Here is a 25072-nt window from a genome sequence, read left to right as displayed (position 1 = left end):
TCTTTCTGTCTGTCCCTAAGTGAGGGCTGAAAATAGCAACCAGTGGAAATGTGGGTCAGCTGTCATGGGGGGTGGGGCTTCGGTTTACTGACTGACTAGGTTTACTTTTATCTTTCTTAGTTGCTCCCTCTATCTATCAATCCCACCCTCATCCCTTTGTCATACTTGCTGTTTAGTTCAAGTTCCCCCTTACTCTCTTTCTCTCATTTATAAAGCTGTCTCATTCACTTCAGCTTGAGGCCTTTACGGTGTGTTTTCATCTCTCCATCTCTTCCTGACTGTGCTGGTCTGTCTGGTTATTGCTTTATGCTTTCTAGGTGAACCCCAGACAGACTCAGACCAACCAGACAAGTCTCAAAGTAAGAGTTTAGACTCTGATCCCACCGAAGGAATTAATAAATATTGACTTAGCATTAACATTAAAACACACTTTCTGGTGCGGGAGTGTGGAGCAGCGATAGTGCTGCAGTCTCCCAAGTATACATGAACGACGTGGGTACAAAACCCACCCCTGACACATTCCTCTACCTGTATCCCAACATGTACTTTCAATATTGTCTGAATAAAGAGAAAATACATAACGAGGAATGAATAGCAACAACCTTTATGACTGTATAGTTGTCATTGGACCAAAAACAAGCTGATTTTGGCACAGCTGAGCTTTTTTTTGGCAATGTACACACAGCACAGCGTGGTCCCTGGACTGAGTGGTTCAATGACCAACGTGATAATGGCCTGCTGTTGTGCCCAAAAAGACTGGCAAGTCCAGCCCTTTGCCGGTGATCTGGGATGGTAAATGTGTAAATGTACAGGGTTTGATGCAGTGGCCAGTTAAACACTACTGAGTTGAGTCCCAAATGGAACCCTGTTCCATATATAGTGCACTACTTTTGACCAGGGTTGGGTGCCGTTTGGACAAAGCCCTGGTGTCTGTACTTATGGTAGTTGTGTACATGTGAAGTGTTGGGTGCAGCCATCTGAACACTACTGGTATCTGTGTTAAAACAGTATTGAGGACTCATGATGCAAAACTCAATGTGGTTGGAAGGAGAGCCACGCCAGGAATTGATGTAATCTCCTTTTATGTGCTTTGCTAATTCTGTAATATGCACAAAGCTGAAAACAAACATCGTAAGAGAGATAGCTAAAATAGAGCTTTGCAGTAATTTATGTCTGCTATTTGGAATGGGATATACACATTGTACGTCTTTCATTTGTATCAACATTTCGTTTTTTATTATTCAGGGACCATGCACAACAATTATCTTACCAGATTTAGCAACATAGCTCATTTTCATCGGCAATGTCTTTTCATATGCAGGTTAACATTCATCATTTTTACAGATGATAAATGATGATAAACTACATGTTTATTACATAGTGAATAAGAGACAGGTCTGTATTACACGCAACGGGGAATGACTTGAAAAGACCGACACAAACAGAAAGACAGAGAAACACAGACAGACAGAGTGATTCAATGTGAGTCTACATGGTTGATGCCACTGTTTGTGGTGCCCCATTCTAGTTGGGAACACTGGTTTGTAATAATCTAGGATCATTTGGTTCACTTATTCACTGTTGTGAGTTGGATGGTGGCAGTGGGAGCCAGAGAGCCAGTGTAACATGCATACACTAAAGTCTAACCAATCCTCCCTCTCTTTCTCCACAGGGTTCAAATGTCCTGTCTGCTCCAAGTCTGTGGCGTCTAATGAGATGGAGGTGCACTTCATCATGTGTCTAAGCAAGCCCCGCCTGTCCTACAACGGTGAGACACCCTTCCTCATACAATATGGCCTCCTCTCTCCTCATCTCTGCTTCCTTCCCCTCAGGTCTGCCACTTTTCCTCCATGTGAATCTCTGAAACCTTCTCCTCTTCCCCATCTCTCTCTTTTCCTACTTCAAATTCTTGCCATCTCTTCATCCCTCCATCTCTCCATGGTTCATGTAGCTTCTCTTCCCCATCTTACTCAAATGATGCTGGCTGTGACTGTAGGAATGTAGCTATGAACTCTATGTGGCCCGTCTCTCTAGTACCAGATCTGGGGTCACAGTGGTGTGTTATTCCCTCCATTGACTCTCTCCATAGCACTACTTAGTCTGTCTGTCTGTCTGTCTGTCTGGGGGCGTGTCTTGATAGGATAGTACTGGAGTTCATAATTGTCAAATACAGTAGATATAGAATTAGAATCCTGTATTTCTATATCAATGGCTTGACCTGCTTGTACTCAAGTAATCACAGTATCCAAACAAGAAAAGCCTGATCTACATGTACCATACAGTAGCCAAATACATAGATAGTGTCTGTATGTCATTAGCACTACAATAGTTTTTTGTGTAATGCTGTCGTCAAGGCAAAAAGTAGCTAATCGAATAATCTCAAATATGAAATATATTTTGATTTGTTTAACACTTTTTTGGTTACTACATGATTCCATATGTGTTATTTCATAGTTTTGATGTCTTTATTATCATTCTACAATGTAGAAAATAGTACAAATAAAGAAAAACCCTGGAATGAGTAGGTGTGTCCATACTTTTGACTGGTACTGTAAATGTGACCAAACGACTTGATTCATTCTTACAGTAAATAGCAACATTTGAAATTGTGTTTTTTACATTGGATAAAAGTAGAGACTCAGAGCTAGAAAATGGTAGAGGGAAGGCTCCTGTCTTTTTTGGGGCTAGTGGGAAGATTCCCCTCTTTTTCCTTGGCTAAACCAACTAGGCTCGTAATTTAACCATTTTATTCGTATTTACAGATGGCATACAAGTAAATCCAAAAAATGGATTTAGATTTTAAAAAATACATGTTTATGTTCAAATGCTTCTACTGTGAAGTAGTGACGACATACACCTAGTTTCCTGAAACGAGTCACATGTATACCTGTGTTGACTCCCTGAGCACAGTATGTTCAAAGTCGATTCAGGTATACAATCAGCCATTCCAGGACATTATGGGTGCCTGTTTGCTGTTCTTTTCCCTGAGTGCCTGCCTGGCTCCAGGTTGTGTGATTGACAGTGTGGCTGGCTGAGATATCTGTCTGCGTGTAGTCTTGGGCAGCCCTGTGTGACTGACTGACTGACTGTCCAGCCCAGCCTGTCTGGTCTGTCTGGGGCTGAAGGTGACCCTGTGGGCTACGTATCACATATGACCAGTCTGCTTTCTGGGGCACATTTAAGGCCAGGTATGTCTGGACACATAGGGAGAGGGAGAAGGAGACCGATGAGAGGCTGAAAATGAATGGGTGTAAAAGATTGATTGAGATAGTGAGAAGAAATAAAAAGAGAAACTGACTGGGATTGATGGAAGAGTACGGAGAGTGATACAGTGATGGCTGATAAAGAGTAAGAGGGGAGAGGTTGTGTGGTTTTCCACTTCCCTGTCACTCTTTTTTTTCTTACTTTTTCTCCCCCTCTCCATCTCTTCCGCTATCCCTCTCTATCATTATCTCTTTCCTTCTCTCTGTCACTCTCTTTCTCTCTCACAGTCTGTCTCTCTCTCCGTATTTTGCCCCCCCCCCCCTCTCTGTCCGCAATCCCCTACATTTGTGACACACAGGGACAGGACTGTGGCTTATCTTATTTCCCAGAATGCTCTGTGGTCTATTGTCAATCAGCTGGGCCCACTGCCTGTCACACATCAGCAGATCTCCTCTCTGCAAGGCCAATGTACACACACACACACACACACACACACACACACACACCCTGCCTGCAGTGGCCCGTGATAAATGTGTGTGCCTGTCTGTATACTTACTGTGTTTCTGTTTGTGGAGCATTTAAAGAGTTGTGTGTGTCTATAGAGAAATAATGAGATAGACAATACATACATTGTGTGGGTATCTGGCCAACAAGGTTTGCATTGTGATATTGGTTAAGGGTTTGAAATGCCACACATTATTGTGTTGTATACCCTGTGGTATTTACTGGTGCTTAGCGCCATGAACTCCCATCTATCCCAGTGGGTATTGCTCCTGCTAGGGGATGAACATGGGGTGACACGTAAGTTACACCCAGATAATACAGAAATAGCAGTGCATTAACAGCAGTCAAAGACAGTTCCATCAAAATGATACAGTGCCTTGCGAAAGTATTCGGCCCCCTTGAACTTTGCGACCTTTTGCCACATTTCAGGCTTCAAACATAAAGATATAAAACTGTATTTGTTTGTGAAGAATCAACAACAAGTGGGACACAATCATGAAGTGGAACGACATTTATTGGATATTTCAAACTTTTTTAACAAATCAAAAACTGAAAAATTGGGCGTGCAAAATTATTCAGCCCCTTTACTTTCAGTGCAGCAAACTCTCTCCAGAAGTTCAGTGAGGATCTCTGAATGATCCAATGTTGACCTAAATGACTAATGATGATAAATACAATCCACCTGTGTGTAATCAAGTCTCCGTATAAATGCACCTGCGCTGTGATAGTCTCAGAGGTCCGTTAAAAGCGCAGAGAGCATCATGAAGAACAAGGAACACACCAGGCAGGTCCGAGATACTGTTGTGAAGAAGTTTAAAGCCGGATTTGGATACAAAAAGATTTCCCAAGCTTTAAACATCCCAAGGAGCACTGTGCAAGCGATAATATTGAAATGGAAGGAGTATCAGACCACTGCAAATCTACCAAGACCTGGCCGTCCCTCTAAACTTTCAGCTCATACAAGGAGAAGACTGATCAGAGATGCAGCCAAGAGGCCCATGATCACTCTGGATGAACTGCAGAGATATACAGCTGAGGTGGGAGACTCTGTCCATAGGACAACAATCAGTCATTCGTATATTGCACAAATCTGGCCTTTATGGAAGAGTGGCAAGAAGAAAGCCATTTCTTAAAAATATCCATAAAAAGTGTCGTTTAAAGTTTGCCACAAGCCACCTGGGAGACACACCAAACATGTGGAAGAAGGTGCTCTGGTTAGATGAAACCAAAATTGAACTTTTTGGCAACAATGCAAACCGTTATGTTTGGCGTAAAAGCAACACAGCCCATCACCATCCCCACTGTCAAACATGGTGGTGGCAGCATCATGGTTTGGGCCTGCTTTTCTTCAGCAGGGACAGGGAAGATGGTTAAAATTGATGGGAAGATGGATGGAGCCAAATACAGGACCATTCTGGAAGAAAACCTGATGGAGTCTGCAAAAGACCTGAGACAGGGACGAAGATTTGTCTTCCAACAAGACAATGATCCAAAACATAAAGCAAAATCTACAATGGAATGGTTCAATAATAAACATATCCAGGTGTTAGAATGGCCAAGTCAAAGTCCAGACCTGAATCCAATCGAGAATCTGTGGAAAGAACTGAAAACTGCTGTTCACAAATGCTCTCCATCCAACCTCACTGAGCTCGAGCTGTTTTGCAAGGAGGAATGGGAAAAAATGTCAGTCTCTCGATGTGCAAAACTGATAGAGACATACCCCAAGCGACTTACAGCTGTAATCGCAGCAAAAGGTGGCGCTACAAAGTATTAACTTAAGGGGGCTGAATAATTTTGCACGCCCAATTTTTCAGTTTTTGATTTGTTAAAAAAATTTGAAATATCCAATAAATGTCGTTCCACTTCATGATTGTGTCCCACTTGTTGTTGATTCTTCACAAAAAAATACAGTTTTATATATTTATGTTTGAAGCCTGAAATGTGGCAAAAGGTCGCAAAGTTCAAGGGGGCCGAATACTTTCGCAAGGCACTGTATGAGACAATGTAATATCTTGACTGTATTGAATTATTCATGTAATATTTAGCTGATAAACTTCTTCCACACTCAGTGTCATTTGCATACAGTATTTTACCAACAGAGATTTGGCATTCTCCCCAAACACATCAAATAGGAGTAAAGTAGTTTGTTCTCTCTCTCTCTCTCTCTCTCTCTCTCTCGCTCTCTCTCTCTCTCTCTCTCTTTCTCTCCAACTCTATCCTCTCTATTCAAGGGCTATATTTAAGCATACAAAGTCGTAGCCCAAAAAAGACACAGTGGTCAGCTCACGTGGACTGCGTATACCAAGGCCTCACTCTCCAGCTCATACTCACATGTTCACTAAAACAGTGGCACATTCATTCACTCAACAACCACTTCACGAACACCCCTAGAATCCTAGAAAACACAAACATAACACAAACATAAGACAACCTATCTTAGCAACCACAATAATTAAACAATTTAATACAAATAAAAATACATACACACCACACAGTCACAAACATATAGTACATAGGCCGTATACAGAGAGCCCTGTAGACATGATGCACTGTACATTGCAGTGTGAAGACCTAGACCAGGGCTCTCCAACCCTGTTCCTGGAGAGCTACTGTCCTGTAGGTTCTCTCCAACCCTAATTGAGTTCACCTGATTCTAGTAATTAGCTGGTTGATAAGGGGAACCAGTTAGTTACAACAGGGGTTGGATTGAAAACCAACAGGACGGTAGGTCTCCAGGAACAGGGTTGGACCTGACCTAGATCTAAATCCACCCATTGTACTGTAGACCACATTGCATGTACACAAACACACACACACACTCACAACTAACCTGTCTCCACCCTCCCTCCGGCTGGTTGGCGTAATGCAGAGGGAGCTGCTGAAGCCATAGCTCCTTAGAGGATAAAGCTAAGGAGCAGGAGAGTGGACTGGGGGAGGAGGACGGGGTGCTTATTGTTCTAGCGAGGAGTGTGGAAGGGGAACAGCTGTGTATAGACTTACTGAGATCCAGTTTTGGAGATTGAGGATGCTGAAGGAGGAAAGGGGGTGGGGGAGAGGGGGAGGCAGCTAGGGGGTTGATGGGACTGGGCGGCTAAGCTAAGCTGATTTACATTCAGAGCATATGTCTTCTGTCTGTCTCACTCCATCTCACGCTGTCTTCTCCTCCCTTCACCTTAGCTGCCCCACATTCCCTCCCTTCCTCCTCCCTCTTCTCCCGCTTTCCTTTGTTCATATGAGGAGCTTCAATACTTATTGTTAGAGTTGCAAAATTCTGGGACGTTCCCGGAATCAGGAGGGAATAAGCAGGAAATCCGGATTCCTCCATCCAGGATTCTGGAAAACCAGGGAATTTATTATTAAAGTTCCCAGAATTTTGCAACCCTACAGTATTTACCCAGGGATCAAACATTTTTAACGGTCATTCTCAAAGATACACTTCCTTGAATGCTTTGAATAGAGCATCAGAGATTCAGAGCAGCTATCAACTAGTAGGCTACCCTTTGTTTTAAAACCACACACTCACTCACACAAAACAGTCACTGCAAGAAAGCATGCAGGCAGCACACGTTTCCAGGGGAAGAAGTATGGAGTGAGAATTGTTTCTTAACTCTGTAAATATGTTTATCACAATCCGTGTGTATATTCAACATAAAGTGCCTTCGGAAAGTATTCAGACCCATTAACTTTTTCCACATTGATACGTTACTGTCACGCTCTGACCTTAGTATTCTTTGTTTTCTTTATTATTTTGGTTAGGTCAGGGTGTGACATGGGCGATATGTGTGTTTTTGTCTCATCTAGGGTGTTTGTACTGTCTAGGGTTTTTTGTAGATTTATGGGGTTGTTTCCATCTAGGTGTTTATATAGGTCTATGGTTGCCTAGATTGGTTCTCAATTAGAGGCAGGTGTTTATCGTTGTCTCTGATTGGGAACCATATTTAGGCAGCCATATTCTTTGGGTATTTTGTGGGCGATTGTTTCCTGTGTCAGTGTTTGTGCCACATGGAACTGTTTAGTTTCCATTTCACTTTGTTATTTTGTATTTGTGTCATGTTCAGTCTTTTCTATTAAAACATGGACACTTACCACGCTGCGTATTGGTCCGATCCTTGCTACACCTCTTCAGACGAAGAGTAGGAAATCCATTACAGTTACAGCCTTTTCTAAATCGATTAATAGTTTTTTTCCCCTCATCAATCTACACACAATACCCCATAATGACAAAGCAAAAACAGATTTCTGTAATGTTTGCTAATATCACAGTACAACTTGGTTGGAGTCCACCTGTGGTAAATTCAATTAATTGGACATGATTTGGAAAGACACACACCTGTCTATAAAGTTGACAGTGCATGTCAGAGCAAAAACTAAGCCACGAGATCAAAGGAACTGTCCATAGAGCTCCAAGACATGATTGTGTCGAGGTACATACAGTGGGGCAAAAAAGTATTTGGTCAAGTTCTCCCACTTAAAAAGACGAGAGAGGCCTTTAATTTCCATCATAGGTACACTTCAACTATGACAGACAAAATGATAAAAAAAATCCAGAAAATCACATTGTAGGATTTTTAATGAATTTATTTGCAAATTATGGTGGAAAATAAGTATTTGGTCAATAACAAAAGTTTATCTCAATACTTTGTTATATACCCTTTGTTGGCAATGACAGAGGTCAAACATTTTCTGTAAGTCTTCACAAGGCTTTCACACACTGTTGCTGGTATTTTGGCCCATTCCTCCATGCAGATCTCCTCTAGAGCAGTGATGTTTTGGGGCTGTTGCTGGGCAACACGGACTTTCAACTCCCTCCAAAGATTTTCTATGGGGTTGAGATCTGGAGACTGGCTAGGCCACTCCAGGACCTTGAAATGCTTCTTACGAAGCCACTCCTTCGTTGCTCGGGCGGTGTATTTGGGATCATTGTCATAATGAAAGACCCAGCCACGTTTCATCTTCAATGCCCTTGCTGATGGAAGGAGATTTTCACTCAAAATCTCACGATACATGGCCCCATTCATTCTTTCCTTTACACGGATCAGTCGTCCTGGTCCCTTTGCAGAAAAACAGCCCCAAAGCATGATGTTTCTACCCCCATGCTTCACAGTAGGTATGGTGTTCTTTTGATGCAACTCAGCATTCTTTGTCCTCGGTGGTGTGTTTGGGATCATTGTCATGCTGAAAGACCCAGCCACATTTAATCTTCAATGCCCTTGCTGATGGTAGGCTTTGTTACTTTGGTCCCAGCTCTCTGCAGGTCGTTCACTAGGTCCCCCCGTGTGGTTCTGGGATTTTTGCTCACCGTTCTTGTGATCAGTTTGACCCCACGGGGTGAGATCTTGCGTGGAGCCCCAGATCGAGGGAGATTATCAGTGGTCTTGTATGTCTTCCATTTCCTAATAATTGCTCCCACAGTTGATTTCTTCAAACCAAGCTGCTTGCCTATTGCAGACTCAGTCTTCCCAGCCTGGTGCAGGTCTACAATTTTGTTTCTGGTGTCCTTTGACAGCTCTTTGGTCTTGGCCATAGTGGAGTTTGGAGTGTGACTGTTTGATGTTGTGGACAAGTGTCCTTTATACTGATAACAAGTTCAAACAGGTGCCATTAATACAGGTAACGAGTGGAGGACAGAGGAGCCTCTTAAAGAAGAAGTTACAGGTCTGTGAGAGCCAGAAATCTTGCTTGTTTGTAGGTGACCAAATACTTATTTTCCGCCATAATTTGCAAATAAATTCATTAAAAATCCTACAATGTGATTTTCTGGATTTTTTAATCTGACTTACGTCCGGTCCCAAGTCACTCCCCAACTATTTGTTTCGTAGATTTTGGTTCCTAAACGAACCGTGTGTCTGCTATGCTGATTGAAGAAATCCAGTCTTTACAGAATATACTGGTGATGGTGCCCTGGTAGGAGGTGGGTCTGGAAGCATGTTGAGGCTTTTGGAAGGCTGCCATCATTCACTGTAACCTTCACTGATTGAGTCAGGATCTTCCACCCAACCCAGAATTTGAGGAGCATGTCTCTTAAGGCTAATAATGAACAGAACAAAATCATTCCACTACTTTAGTAGTTTGTACTTTTTTATAGTACACACTACTATTATAGCAAAACTGAATGTCTACATAGGTATTGAACTTGATTCCCGTTTTCAAAAAACTGCCGGAGGTATCCAGTTGTCAGGCATTTTGCATCTGTTGGGCATTCGTCAACATTCTCATCACTGTCGTCGTCCAGGGGCCAGACTATTTGTGCAAGTACAATTTAATAGAAAAAAATGAAATAATTCATGCACCTCTTGAGAATAACTAGGACCAAAAAGTGCTAGGCTGATCTCTAGACTGAGATCCTGACCCTGTGGTATAACATAACCTTAAATACCCAATTCTCCTTTTTTCTCTTTCTCATTGGAACGTTAGGCGAGAACGTGCACTCAGATTTCCAGCATTTGCGCTGATTGGTTATCACACAAGCTCTTTTCCCCAGGGGGGTTGAGACCTGCTGTTTGAATTGGAAAACAACCGGTTTTCAAAGCGAGGAGGCAGCGCTCAGAGGCTGTGTGTGTGTGTGTGTGTGTGTGTTTTGAGTGAGTGTCTGAGTGACAGAGAGATGCAACCAGTGAAAGCACATCCACCCCAATTATTGACTTATTGTGCCATCAACATCAAATATCTGCCCCCGGATGCACAGCCAGGGCTAGGTAAAGGGTATAGATTTACTAAAATGTCTAAATATTATGAAGGGCACTATACCTCTAGGCTTAAGACAGCGGCTGCCTCTCACCGAAACACCAATGTAGCAATGTCTGGTCGCTATGTCAGGAAGTTCCACACGGTGGTCTCCTGAAGGCCCTTTCTCATTGTTTGTCAGACCACCTAAAATAAATGACTACAATGCACACAAGCCTTAGGTGATGAGGAAGCAGTGCAACAGTTTTAAAAGGTTTTATAAAAATGTTGGCTTCATGCAGTTATATGCTAATTTCCTCAAGACAAAAAACAATAACAATTGCGCCTGTGGCGGCCAGTCGCACTGTTTCAGCTTTCAACCCCAGCCCCCGTGTGTCGAAACCAAGACACGTTTAAATGTAGAAAAACAAGACCTGACCGAGACTAACCATCTTAAAATGACAGATAAATACCGATTTCTTTTGACATTATCCATTGCACACTGGCAGGGCATGCTCATCTGTCTTACACGTGTACAAAGCAAGGTGCCCTTTAACGTTTGTGTTTAATCACTTCTACTTCTACTTCAACGTAACCAACAAGAGTCTGTACTCAGTGGTGCATCTTGACCTCTTGAGTTGAGAGACTACATAGGCTATTGTCTTATCCCAGACCGTGGCTCTTTCTCAACTGTATTTCCTGTTTTCCTCACCTCTTTGAATCCATGACAACAACAAAAAACACATGTGAGAAAAATGTCAGAGGAATCTAAAAAAAAAGGGAAAGGGAAAAGGGGGATACCTCGTCAGTTGTACAACTGAATGCCTTCAACTGAAATGTGTCTTCCGCATTTAACCCAACCCCACTGAATCAGAGAGGTGCTGGGGGCTGCCTTCATCGACATCCATGCCTTCGGCGCCCGAGAACACAATTAGGAAAGACAATTAAGAAAGAGACGTGGTCTCAAATAGCATTATATTTGTAGTCTCTCGACCCCTGTGGTGAAGCCTTAGAGCAGCACCCAGTCCATGATATTGGTACCAACACATAGTACAGACACCATTAATTAACAAAGACTGCATATGTGGTCTCAGGATCAGAACAACAGGATAAAGTAAATCTATTATAATGACACATTGACACAATACATATTGTGTTCTTAGAATGACAATAATGTACACTATCAATACACACACCAGCTTAATGGTTTCACGGATGTCCAAGGCCAGACAGTCATATAGTTCCACAGTGGCAGTATCTGCTTTTCTCCCCAAGAAAAACATGGACCACACCTGAGCTCAATCCACAGAGGCATGGACACCCATGACAAGGTGTATGACATTAAAGTGAGATTCATATCATGTGCCTTTATGCTCAAGTTAAGTCTGTACAGTATGATTACAAAACGTAGCCTTTTATTTAACTGGTAACATTGCCCTCAACCCACAAGACAAAGGGCAGGAAACTGACAAAGGAAATCGACAGAAACAGAATGCATGTAATTTACTAGGCAACAACATATTAATCAATGTTACAATGAACAACAAATTACTTGACTAGCTAGCAAAAGAGCCTAGATGTAGCAAAACACAGCAAGCAGCGTTTCTTACTTTTTTAATCAGATAATGGTCAAATTTCATACCTTCAAACCAGTTGGGAAAGAGCGATTTGTCCTGCCTCGAATTACTTGTCCTCTAGTTCCTGAATGAAAACATCAGCTAGCTAACTATCTGGCTAGCAAGATCACCAATTCAGGATTTAAAAACTGTGCGGTCCTTCATAATTGACACATTCCTGAAGTTACAATTAGTTAGTTTAACGTAAGTTGTTCATCTAGCATAAACATGACGAGATTGCCGTCATGTTAGCTAGCTTTATCGCATCCAACGTTGTTAGCTAGCTGATGTTATAGCTAGCAAGCTATAGTTAGCTAGCTTTACTTGGCATCGGTTGTACAGTTGAAGTCGGAAGTTTACATACACTTAGGTTGGAGTCATTAAAACTTGTTTTCAACCACTCCACAAATGTATTGTTAACAAACTATAGTTTTGGCAAGTCGGTTAGGATCTACCTTGTGCATGACACAAGTAATTTTTCCAACAATTGTTTACAGACAGATTATTTCACTTATAATTAATTCTATCACAATTCCAGTGGGTCAGAAGTTTACATGCGCTAAGTTGACTGTGCCTTTAAACAGCTTGGAAAATTCCAGAAAAATGATGTTATGGCTTTAGAAGCTTCTGATAGGCTAATTGACATACTTTGAGTCAATTGGAGGTGTACTTGTGGATGTATTTCAAGGCCTACCTTCAAACTCAGTGCCTCTTTGCTTGACATCATGGGAAAATCATAAGAAATCAGCCAATACTTCAGAAAAAAATTGTAGACGTCCACAAGTCTGGTTCATCCTTGTGAACAATTTCCAAACGCCTGAAGATACCACATTCATATGTACAAACAATAGTATGCAAGTATAAACACCATGGGAGCACGCAGCCATCATACCGCTCAGGAAAGAGATGCGTCCTGTCTCCTAGAGATGAACGTACTTTGGTGTGAAAAGTGCAAATCAATCCCATTACAACAGCAAATGACCTTGTGGAGATGATGGAGGAAACAGTTACAAAATAATCTATATCCACAGTAAAACGAGTCCTATATCGACATAACCTGTGTCTGGTGTCTTGTTAGACAATAAACTCTTCTTCCAGACTCACATTAAGCATCTCCAATCCAAAATTAAATCTAGAATCGGCTTCCTATTTCACAACAAAGCATCCTTCACTCATGCTGCCAAACATACACTCGTAAAACTGACCATCCTACCGATCCTTGGCCGCCTTTCCTCCATTTATCTGCTGCCAATGACTGGAACAAACTGCAAAAATCACTGAAGCTGGAGACTCATATCTCCCTGACTAGCTTTAAGCACCAGCTGTCAGACTAGCTCACAGATGTACATAGCCCATCTGTAAACAGCCCATCCAACAACCTCCTCCCCATACTGTATTTATTCATTTATCTTGCTCTTTTTCACCCCAGTATCTCTACTTGCACATTTGTCTTCTGCACATTAATTGCTATATTGTAATTACTTCGTCACCATGGCCTATTTATTGCCTTACCTCCTTATCTTACCTCATTTGCACACACTGTATATAGACTTTTTCTACTGTATAATTGACTATATGTTTGTTTATTCCATGTCTAACTCTGTGTTGTATGTGTTGAACTGCTTTGCTTTATTCTTGGCCAAGTCTCAGTTGTTAATGAGAACTTGCTTTCAACTAGCCTACCTGGTTAAATAAAGGTTAAATAAAAAATACAATTAAAACAACCTGAAAGGCCGCCATAAAAAACAAACTGCGGTTTGCAACTGCATATGGGGACAAAGATCGTACTTTTGGAGAAATGTCCTCTGGTCTGATGAAGCAAAAATAGAACTGTTTGGCCATAATGACCATCGTTATGTTTGGAGGAAAAAGAGGGAGGCTTGGGAGCCGAAGAACACCATCCCAACCGTGAATGAGAACTTGTTCTCAACTAGCCTACTTGGTTAAATAAAGGTGAAATAAAATACAAAATAAAAAAGCACGGGGGTGGCAGCATCATGTTGTGGGGGTGCTTTGCTGCAGGAGGGACTGGTGCACTTCACAAAATAGATGGCATCATGTGAAGGAAAATAAGGTGTATATATTGAAGCTACATCACATCCCATTTTCGACCAAGTTAAAGCTTGGTTGCAAATGCGTCTTCCAAATGGACAATGACCCCAAGCATACTTCCAAAGTTGTGGCAAAATGGCTTAAGGACAACAAAGTCAAGGTATCACAAAGCCCTGACCTCAATCCCATAGAAAAATTGTGGGCAGAACTGAAAAAGTGTGTGCGAGCAAGGAGGCCTACAAACCTGACTCAGTTACACCAGCTCTGTCAGGAGGAATGGGCCAAATTTCACTTATTGTGGGAAGCTTTTTTTTTTCTCTCTCTCCGATCAAACAAAATATAGATTGCCCACCCCAACTCACGCCCTGACCAAACCAAAATAGAGACATAATAAGGATCTCTAAGGTCAGGGCGTGACAGAAGTGAGTGAGTTGCTGTAACAGGATGTGGTCTGGTCTCCTACTTTGGTCTGGCACGGTGCAGCATTTCCTGTCAAATTTAAACTAGGTTTACTGGAATCCACCACCTCGTCTTCAAAGAACACTCTGTTTCAACATGTGTTTCAGTGAGTCACGGTAGGAGTATGAGCTAACATGTCATATCCTGCTGATCAAGACCTTGCTGAACAACCGGCTGGATGTTTCAGTAACAGCTCAGACTATACGGACACACAGACACAGACACAGTACAGCATACCCTTATGAAAAAATACATTTTCACATGTTGAGCTGACATTTCACAAGTGAAATTTAATTTAGAGTTCACATGTTAACACCACCTTTTCACATCTATAACATTTATTTATAAAGCCCTTTACACATCAGTTGAAACCCAGCCTAAAACACCAAACAGCAAGCAATGGCGGTGGCTAGGAAAAACTCCCTAGAAAGGCAGGAACCTAGGAAGAAACCTAGAGAGGAACCAGGGTCTGAGGTGTGGCCAGTCCTCTTCTGGCTGTGCTAGGTGGAGATTATAACAGTACATGGCAAAGATGTTCAAACATTCATAGATGACCAGCAGGGTCAAATAATTGTAATCAAGTGGTTGTAGAGGGTGCAACAGGTCAGCACCTCAGGAAAAATGTCAGTTGGCTTTTCATAGCTGAGCATTCAGAGTTCGAGACAACAGGTGCGGTAGAGAAAGAGTTGAAACAGAAAGTCTGGAAAAAAGGTAGCTAGTCCAGTGAACAGGTCAGGGTTCCATAACCGTAGATAGAGAATTTCAATACGCATTTCTCTACGATTGGCCATACTTTCCACCTGGCTACCCCTACCCCGGTCAACTGCCCGGCACCCTCCACAGCAACCCGCCAAAGCCCCCACCATTTCTCCTTTACCCAAATCCAGATAGCTGGTGTTCAGAAAGAGCTGCAAAATCTGGACCCCTACAAATCAGCCGGGCTAGACAATCTGGACCCTCTCTTTCTAAAATTATCTACCAAAATTGTTGCAACCCCTATTACTAGACTGTTCAACCTCTCTTTCGTATCGTCTGAGATTCCCAAAGATTTGAAAGCTGCCACGGTCATCCCCCTCTTCAAAGGGGGTGACACTCTAGACCCAAACTGCTACTGACCTATATCTATCCTACCCTGTCTTTCTAAGGTCTTCGAAAGCCAAAAATACAAACAGATTACCGACCATTTCGAATCCCACCGTACCTTCTCCGCTATGCAATCTGGTTTCAGAGCTGGTCATGGGTGCACCTCACCTCAGTTTCTATAACCGCCATCGATAAGAGACATTACTGTGCAGCCGTATTCATTGACCTGGCCAAGGCTTTCGACTCTGTCAATCACCACATTATTTTTGGCAGACTCGACAGCCTTGGTTTCTCAAATGATTGCCTCGACTGGTTTACCAACTACTTATCTGATAGAGTTCAGTGTGTCAAATAGGAGGGCCTGTTGTCCGGACCTCTGGCAGTCTCTATTGGGGTGCCACAGGGTTCAATCCTCGGCCGACTCTCTTCTCTGTATACATCAATGATGTTGCTCTTGCTGCTGGTGATTCTCTGGTACACCTCTTTTCAGACGACACCATTATGTATACTTCTGGCCCCTCTTTGAACACTGTGTTAACTAACCTCCAGACGAGCTTCAATGCCATACAACTCTCCTTCCGTGGCCTTCAACTGCTCTTAAATGCAGGGAAAACTAAATGCATGCTATTCAACCGATCACTGCCTGCACCTGCTCGCCCGTCCAGCATCACTACTCTGGACGGCTCTGACTTAGAATACGTGGACAACTACAAATACCTAGGTGTCTGGTTAGACTGTAAACTCTCCTTCCAGACTCACATTAAGCATCTCCAATCCAAAATTAAATCTAGAATCGGCTTCCTATTTCACAACAAAGCATCCTTCACTCATGCTGCCAAACATACACTCGTAAAACTGACCATCCTACCGATCCTTGGCCGCCTTTCCTCCATTTATCTGCTGCCAATGACTGGAACAAACTGCAAAAATCACTGAAGCTGGAGACTCATATCTCCCTGACTAGCTTTAAGCACCAGCTGTCAGACTAGCTCACAGATGTACATAGCCCATCTGTAAACAGCCCATCCAACAACCTCCTCCCCATACTGTATTTATTCATTTATCTTGCTCTTTTTCACCCCAGTATCTCTACTTGCACATTTGTCTTCTGCACATTAATTGCTATATTGTAATTACTTCGTCACCATGGCCTATTTATTGCCTTACCTCCTTATCTTACCTCATTTGCACACACTGTATATAGACTTTTTCTACTGTATAATTGACTATATGTTTGTTTATTCCATGTCTAACTCTGTGTTGTATGTGTTGAACTGCTTTGCTTTATTCTTGGCCAAGTCTCAGTTGTTAATGAGAACTTGCTTTCAACTAGCCTACCTGGTTAAATAAAGGTTACATTTAAAAAAAAAATAAAACAACCTGAAAGGCCGCCATAAAAAACAAACTGCGGTTTGCAACTGCATATGGGGACAAAGATCGTACTTTTGGAGAAATGTCCTCTGGTCTGATGAAGCAAAAATATAACTGTTTGGCCATAATGACCATCGTTATGTTTGGAGGAAAAAGAGGGAGGCTTGGGAGCCGAAGAACACCATCCCAACCGTGAATGAGAACTTGTTCTCAACTAGCCTACTTGGTTAAATAAAGGTGAAATAAAATACAAAATAAAAAAGCACGGGGGTGGCAGCATCATGTTGTGGGGGTGCTTTGCTGCAGGAGGGACTGGTGCACTTCACAAAATAGATGGCATCATGTGAAGGAAAATAAGGTGTATATATTGAAGCTACATCACATCCCATTTTCGACCAAGTTAAAGCTTGGTTGCAAATGCGTCTTCCAAATGGACAATGACCCCAAGCATACTTCCAAAGTTGTGGCAAAATGGCTTAAGGACAACAAAGTCAAGGTATCACAAAGCCCTGACCTCAATCCCATAGAAAAATTGTGGGCAGAACTGAAAAAGTGTGTGCGAGCAAGGAGGCCTACAAACCTGACTCAGTTACACCAGCTCTGTCAGGAGGAATGGGCCAAATTTCACTTATTGTGGGAAGCTTTTTTTTTTCTCTCTCTCCGATCAAACAAAATATAGATTGCCCACCCCAACTCACGCCCTGACCAAACCAAAATAGAGACATAATAAGGATATCTAAGGTCAGGGCGTGACAGAAGTGAGTGAGTTGCTGTAACAGGATGTGGTCTGGTCTCCTACTTTGGTCTGGCACGGTGCAGCATTTCCTGTCAAATTTAAACTAGGTTTACTGGAATCCACCACCTCGTCTTCAAAGAACACTCTGTTTCAACATGTGTTTCAGTGAGTCACGGTAGGAGTATGAGCTAACATGTCATATCCTGCTGATCAAGACCTTGCTGAACAACCAGCTGGATGTTTCAGTAACAGCTCAGACTATACGGACACACAGACACAGACACAGACACACACACAGTACAGCATACCCTTATGAAAAATACATTTTCACATGTTGAGCTGACATTTCACAAGTGAAATTTAATTTAGAGTTCACATGTTAACACCACCTTTTCACATCTATAACATTTATTTATAAAGCCCTTTACACATCAGTTGAAACCCAGCCTAAAACACCAAACAGCAAGCAATGGCGGTGGCTAGGAAAAACTCCCTAGAAAGGCAGGAACCTAGGAAGAAACCTAGAGAGGAACCAGGGTCTGAGGTGTGGCCAGTCCTCTTCTGGCTGTGCTAGGTGGAGATTATAACAGTACATGGCAAAGATGTTCAAACATTCATAGATGACCAGCAGGGTCAAATAATTGTAATCAAGTGGTTGTAGAGGGTGCAACAGGTCAGCACCTCAGGAAAAATGTCAGTTGGCTTTTCATAGCTGAGCATTCAGAGTTCGAGACAACAGGTGCGGTAGAGAAAGAGTTGAAGCAGAAAGTCTGGAAAAAAGGTAGCAAGTCCAGTGAACAGGTCAGGGTTCCATAACCGTAGATAGAGAATTTCAATACGCATTTCTCTACGATTGGCCATACTTTCCACCTGGCTACCCCTACCCCGGTCAACTGCCCGGCACCCTCCACAGCAACCCGCCAAAGCCCCCACCATTTCTCCTTTACCCAAATCCAGATAGCTGGTGTTCCGAAAGAGCTGCAAAATATGGACCCCTACAAATCAGCCGGGCTAGACAATCTGGACCCTCTCTTTCTAAAATTATCTACCAAAATTGTTGCAACCCCTATTACTAGACTGTTCAACCTCTCTTTCGTATCGTCTGAGATTCCCAAAGATTTGAAAGCTGCCACGGTCATCCCCCTCTTCAAAGGGGGTGACACTCTAGACCCAAACTGCTACTGACCTATATCTATCCTACCCTGTCTTTCTAAGGTCTTCGAAAGCCAAAAATACAAACAGATTACCGACCATTTCAAATCCCACCGTACCTTCTCCGCTATGCAATCTGGTTTCAGAGCTGGTCATGGGTGCACCTCACCTCAGTTTCTATAACCGCCATCGATAAGAGACATTACTGTGCAGCCGTATTCATTGACCTGGCCAAGGCTTTCGACTCTGTCAATCACCACATTCTTTTTGGCAGACTCGACAGCCTTGGTTTCTCAAATGATTGCCTCGACTGGTTTACCAACTACTTATCTGATAGAGTTCAGTGTGTCAAATAGGAGGGCCTGTTGTCCGGACCTCTGGCAGTCTCTATTGGGGTGCCACAGGGTTCAATCCTCGGCCGACTCTCTTCTCTGTATACATCAATGATGTTGCTCTTGCTGCTGGTGATTCTCTGGTACACCTCTTTTCAGACGACACCATTATGTATACTTCTGGCCCCTCTTTGGACACTGTGTTAACTAACCTCCAGACGAGCTTTAATGCCATACAACTCTCCTTCCGTGGCCTTCAACTGCTCTTAAATGCAAAACTAAATGCATGCTATTCAACCGATCACTGCCTGCACCTGCTCGCCCGTGCAGCATCACTACTCTGGACGGCTCTGACTTAGAATACGTGGACAACTACAAATACCTAGGTGTCTGGTTAGACTGTAAACTCTCCTTCCAGACTCACATTAAGCATCTCCAATCCAAAATTAAATCTAGAATTGGCTTCCTATTTCGCAACAAAGCATCCTTCACTCATGCTACCAAACATACACTCGTAAAACTGACCATCCTACCGATCCTTGACTTCGGTGATGTCATCTATAAAATAGCCTCCAACACTCTACTCCATAAACTGGATGCAGTCTATCACAGTGCCATCTGTTTGGTCACCAAAGCCCCATACACTACCCACCATTGCGACCTGTACGCTCTCGTTGGTTGGCCCTCGCTTCATACTTGTCGCCAAACCCACTGTCTACAGGTTATCTACAAGTCTCTGCTAGGTAAAGCCCCACATTATCTCAGCTCACTGGTCACCATAGCAGCACCCACTCTTAGCACGCGCTCCGGCAGGTATATCTCACTGGTCACCCCCAAAGCCAATTCCTCCTTTGGCCGCCTTTCCCCCATTTCTCTGCTGCCAATGACTGGAACAAACTACAAAAATCTCTGAAACGGGAGCTTCATATCTCCCTGACTAGCTTTAAGCACCAGCTGTCAGAGCAGCTCACAGATCACTACCTGTACATAGCCCACCTGTAAACAGCCCATCCAACAACCTACCTCATCCCCATACAGTATTTATTTATTTTGCTCCTTTGCACCCCAGTATCTCTACTTGCACATTCATCTTCTGCACATCTACCATTCCAGTGTTTAATTGCTATATTGTAATTACTTCGCCACCATGGCCTATTTATGGCCTTAACTCCCTTATCTTACCTCATTTGCACTCACTGTATATAGACTTTTTGTTTTCTTTTGTTCTACTGTATTATTGACTATGTTTTGTTAATTCCATGTGTTATTGTATGTCTCTAATTGCTATGCTTTATCTTGGCCAGGTCGCAGTTGCAAATGAGAACTTGTTCTCAACTAGCCTACCTGGTTAAATAAATAAAGGTGAAATAAAAAAAGAAAAAAAGATGAGAGCACCCCTCCAGCTACGATGGAGTCCGTCACTCCTCAGCAGGCCAGGCTTGGTCCTGTTTGTGAATGAGTCCCAGGAAGAGGGCCAATTATCTACAAATTCTGATTGAGTTGTGAGACTGCTGTAGAGTTCATCACTCCCCCTAACTGGGAGGGGGCCAGAGACAATTACTCGATGCCGACACATCTTTCTAGCTAATTTACACGCTGAAGCTATGTTATGCTTGGTGACCTCTGACTGTTTCATCTGAACATCGTTGGTGTCGAACGTGGATAACAATATCCCTATATTCTCTACGCTCGCAAGATTTAGCCTTAGCCAGCAGCCTCATCAGATTAGCCTGCGGTAGCCCTGCCCCCTGGTAAACAGTGTATGATCATTAGCTATCATCATTAGCTATCATACTCTAATTCCACTGATTTCAAAGCTCAGTTCTCCAGAAAGTGGAGAGCAACACTTATGCAGATCTACTAAGCAATATATATTTTTTAAAGCAGTGTTAGACAGGATTACCTACACATACTAAACAGCTCAAATAGACAGAAGTGTGCTATATGGCAGACCAATCCAAATTCATCTCTCGGCATGTCCAGCCCACTCATTATCTCAGCCAATCATGGTTAGCAGGAAGGTTGCTCACTTTTTCTGTGGCTAAACCAACTAGGCTGGTAATTTAACAATTGTATTCATATTTACAGATGGCATACAAGTTTGTTATTAATAAGGCACATGAAAGTTCACATGTTCCAGAAGCCATTTCTGCCAAAAAAAATAATTTTGATTAAAAAACAGTATATTACATTCAAATGGCCCATGTGAAGTAGTGACTCGCGACATACGCCTAGTTTCCTGAAACAGGTCACATATAGTGTATAAGAGGTCATACAATACGTTTTTTAGTGATTCCTATGTTGAAGGTGTAAATAATATTTGCTGGTCTGTGGTGTGTAATGAAGAGCAATCAGACGCTGCACTTGACACATTTATGAAATGGCTTATTCCAATTTCTAATAAACATGCACCCATTGAGAAAATGTAAAACTGTTAAATCTCTGTGTATTGATGAGGAATAAAACTTGTATGGTTGAGAGGGTTGAGGCAAAAGGAATGGCAAATAAGTCTGGCAAACATACTGTATTGGCAAACATACTGTAAATTGAGAAATCATGTGACTATACTGAATAAAAAGAAGAATAAACTGTACTATGAAACAGAGATAAATTATATAAAGAATGATAGAAAAAGCTTTGGAGCAACTTAAATGAAGTTTTGGGCAAAAAGACTAACTCCGCTCCATCATTCAATAAATCTGATGGCTCATTCATCACAAAATGTACTGATAAGTCAAATCAAATAAAATAAAATTTGATTTGTCACATACACATGGTTAGCAGATGTTAATGCGAGTGTAGCGAAATGCTTGTGCTTCTAGTTCCGACAATGCAGTAATAACCAACGAGTAATCTAACCTAACAATTCCACAACTACTACCTTATACACACAAGTGTAAAGGGATAAAGAAAATGTACATAAAGATATATGAATGAGTGGTGGTACAGAGCGGCATAGGCAAGATGCAGTAGATGGTATCGAGTACAGTATATACATATGAGATGAGTAATGTAGGGTATGTAAACATTATATTAAGTGGCATTGTTTAAAGTGGCTAGTGATAATTTTTTTACATCAATTTCCATGATTAAAGTGAGCTGGAGTTGAGTCAGTATGTTGGCAGCAGCCACTCAATGTTAGTGGTGGCTGTTTAACAGTCTGATGGCCTTGAGATATAAGCTTTTTTTCAGTCTCTCGGTCCCTGCTTTGATGCACCTGTACTGACCTCGCCTTCTGGATGATAGCGGGGTGAACAGGCAGTGGCTCGGGTGGTTGTTGTCCTTGATATTGCCAACTACTTTAATGATTTTTTAATTGGCAAGGTTAGCAAACGTAAGCATGACATTCCAACAACAAATTCTAAACATCTATGCATAACTGAAAAAATTATTAAAGACAAGCATTGTAATTTAGAATTCAGTAAAGTGAGTGTAGAAGAGGTGAAAAAATGATTGTTGTATCAACAATGACAAGCCACCTGGGTCTGACAACATGGATGGAAAATTACTGAGGATGATAGCAGATGATATTGCCATTCCTATTTGCCATCTCTTCAATCTAAGCCTACAGGAAAGTATCTTCCCTCAGGCCTGGAGGGAAGCAAAAGTCACCCTTTACTGGCTCAAACAGCCGGCCAATCAGCTTGTTACCAACACTTAGTAAACTTTTGGAAAAAATAGTGTTTGACCAGATACAGTGCTATTTCACAGTAAACAAATTAACAACAGATTTTCAGCACTTACATGGAAGGGAACTCAACATGTACTGCACTTACACAAATTACTGATAATTGGCTGAGCGAAATTGATAATACAAATATTGTTGGAGCTGTTTTGTTTGACATCAGTGCAGCTTTTGACATTATCAATGATAATCTGCTGCTGGAAAAACTTGTGTTATGGCTTTACATGCCCTGCTATATTGTGGATTGAGAGTTACCTGTCTAACAAAACACAGAGGGTGTTTTTAATGGAAACCTCTCCAACATAATCCGGGTAGAGTCAGGCATTCCCCAGGGCAGCTGTCTTAGGCCCCTTACTTTTTTCAATCTTTACTAATGACCTGCCAAGGGCTCTGAGTATAGCCTTGTGTCTATGTACTGTATCCTGGTGACTCAACACTATACACATCAGCTACCACAGCAAGTAGAATCCCTGCAACACTTAACAAAGAGCTGCAGTTAGTTTCAGATTGGCTGGCAAGAAATAAGTTAGTCCTAAATATTTCAAAAACGAAAAGTGTTTTATTTGGGACAAATCATTCACTAAACCCTAAACCTCAACTAAATCTTGTTATGAATAATGTGGGAATTGAGAAAGTTAACTTAAGGATCTGACACTTTTTTCAATATTCACCTAAAATGACATACCCTAATCTAACTGCCTGTATCTCAGGATGTGAAGCAACGATATACATATTCCTAATACCATTTGAAAGGAAACACTTTGTCATTTGTGGAAATGTGAAATTAATGTAGGAGAATATAACAAGCAAGTAAATTAGTAAATTATAATACAAACAAAATAATGCATTTTAAAAAAAAAAATGTTATTCCATCTTCTTTGAAATGCAAGAGAAAGGCCATAATATAATATTTCAGTTTAGGTGCAATTGACATTTTTTGGCCACTACATGGCAGCAGTGTGTGTGCAAAGTTTCAGATTGATCCAGTGATGCATTGCAATACTGAACAATAATTTATGTCTAACCAAATGTGTCAAATTGGTCAATTTTCAAGTACATAACAATAGAGAACATACAAAAATGATATGGCAATGCAAAATGTAAGTCTACACACTGCCAGGAATGTCATACATGATGGATCATTAGCTTTCACACATTTAGATGGCCGGGTGGGGTGGGTGTGGAGCCAGAGACAGCAGCGGTCCAAACTGTAGAACCCAGTTCCTACATTTGAATATAAACATTTATTTTAGCAAACAAACTATGCTACATGTTATCTCTGGGACCCCCAGGATGACAAATCAGAGCAAGATTCCTGAATCTAAGTACATTTTATACCTTCAGAGGTGAATGTATCAAACCAGTTGCCGTAATTCATTTATTTGTTGTTGTTGTGCACTCTTCTCAAACAATAGCATGGTATTTTTTCACTTTAATAGCTACTGTAAACTAGACAGTGCATGTAGATTAATAAGAATGTAAGCTTTTTGCCCATATAAGACATGTCTATGACCTGGAATGTTTGCTGTTACTTACAACGTCATGCTAATCACATTAGTGCACATTAGCTCAACCGTCCCGGTATAGGGACACCGATTGCATATTAAGGAGACTAAACTGCTTGGAGTAACCCTGAATTGTAAACTGTCATGGTCAAAACATTTTGATGCAACAGTAGCTAAGTTAGGGAGAGGTCTGTCATAATGAGGTGTAGTGGACTGAGGGCACACACTTAATGTGTTGTGAAATCTGTTGTGAATTGTATTGTAATGTTTTTAAAATTGTATAACTGCCTTAATTTTTTGGGACCCCAGGAACAGTAGCTGCTGCCTTGGCAGGAATGAATGGGGATCCATAGTCCATAAATACAAATACAAAATACTACCTTAAAATAACTTCGCTTGAAAAATGAGAAAAAATCAGCAATATTACTGTTTGTCCCTCTTGAGGCACTATAGCAACCTCATAGCCAATAACATTTCCTCAAATAGTCAGAATAATTCTAAGATAAATCAAGAAATCTGAATTCAATTGACATTTTTGTTGAGGTCTTAGTCGCAAAATTTTACATCAAACTAGGATGGTTGTTGCAGCATTTCTCAAGTGAAAAACTTTGCATGAAAACTAGTCGCCTCAGCACTTCATTGAAGAATCCCATCCATAGTTCCCACTCCTACTGTTAATCAATCACAGACAAAGGGGTGTAGACTTCGGC

General features: G+C 41.8%; 1 protein-coding gene across 2 annotated transcripts in view; it reads left to right on the top strand.

Annotated features, from left to right (window-relative positions):
• Nucleotides 1-25072, top strand: part of LOC110513605 (E3 ubiquitin-protein ligase znrf1) — a 45997-nt gene that overhangs the window by 12734 nt on the left and 8191 nt on the right. For both annotated transcript variants that reach the window (XR_016489864.1, XM_021593400.3), the window contains exon 2: nucleotides 1673-1768. Coding sequence is in view for 1 of the 2 variants with exons in the window: in XM_021593400.3 (XP_021449075.1) it covers nucleotides 1673-1768 (96 nt within the window). In the remaining variant the exon portion in view is untranslated. The remainder of the gene's footprint in view (nucleotides 1-1672; nucleotides 1769-25072) is intronic.

This window comes from Oncorhynchus mykiss, chromosome 1 (genome assembly GCF_057628025.1).
Source record: "Oncorhynchus mykiss isolate SJ-2025 chromosome 1, ASM5762802v1, whole genome shotgun sequence".
In the NCBI taxonomy this organism is placed as follows: domain Eukaryota; kingdom Metazoa; phylum Chordata; class Actinopteri; order Salmoniformes; family Salmonidae; genus Oncorhynchus; species Oncorhynchus mykiss.
This window is presented reverse-complemented; position numbering and strand designations above follow the sequence as displayed.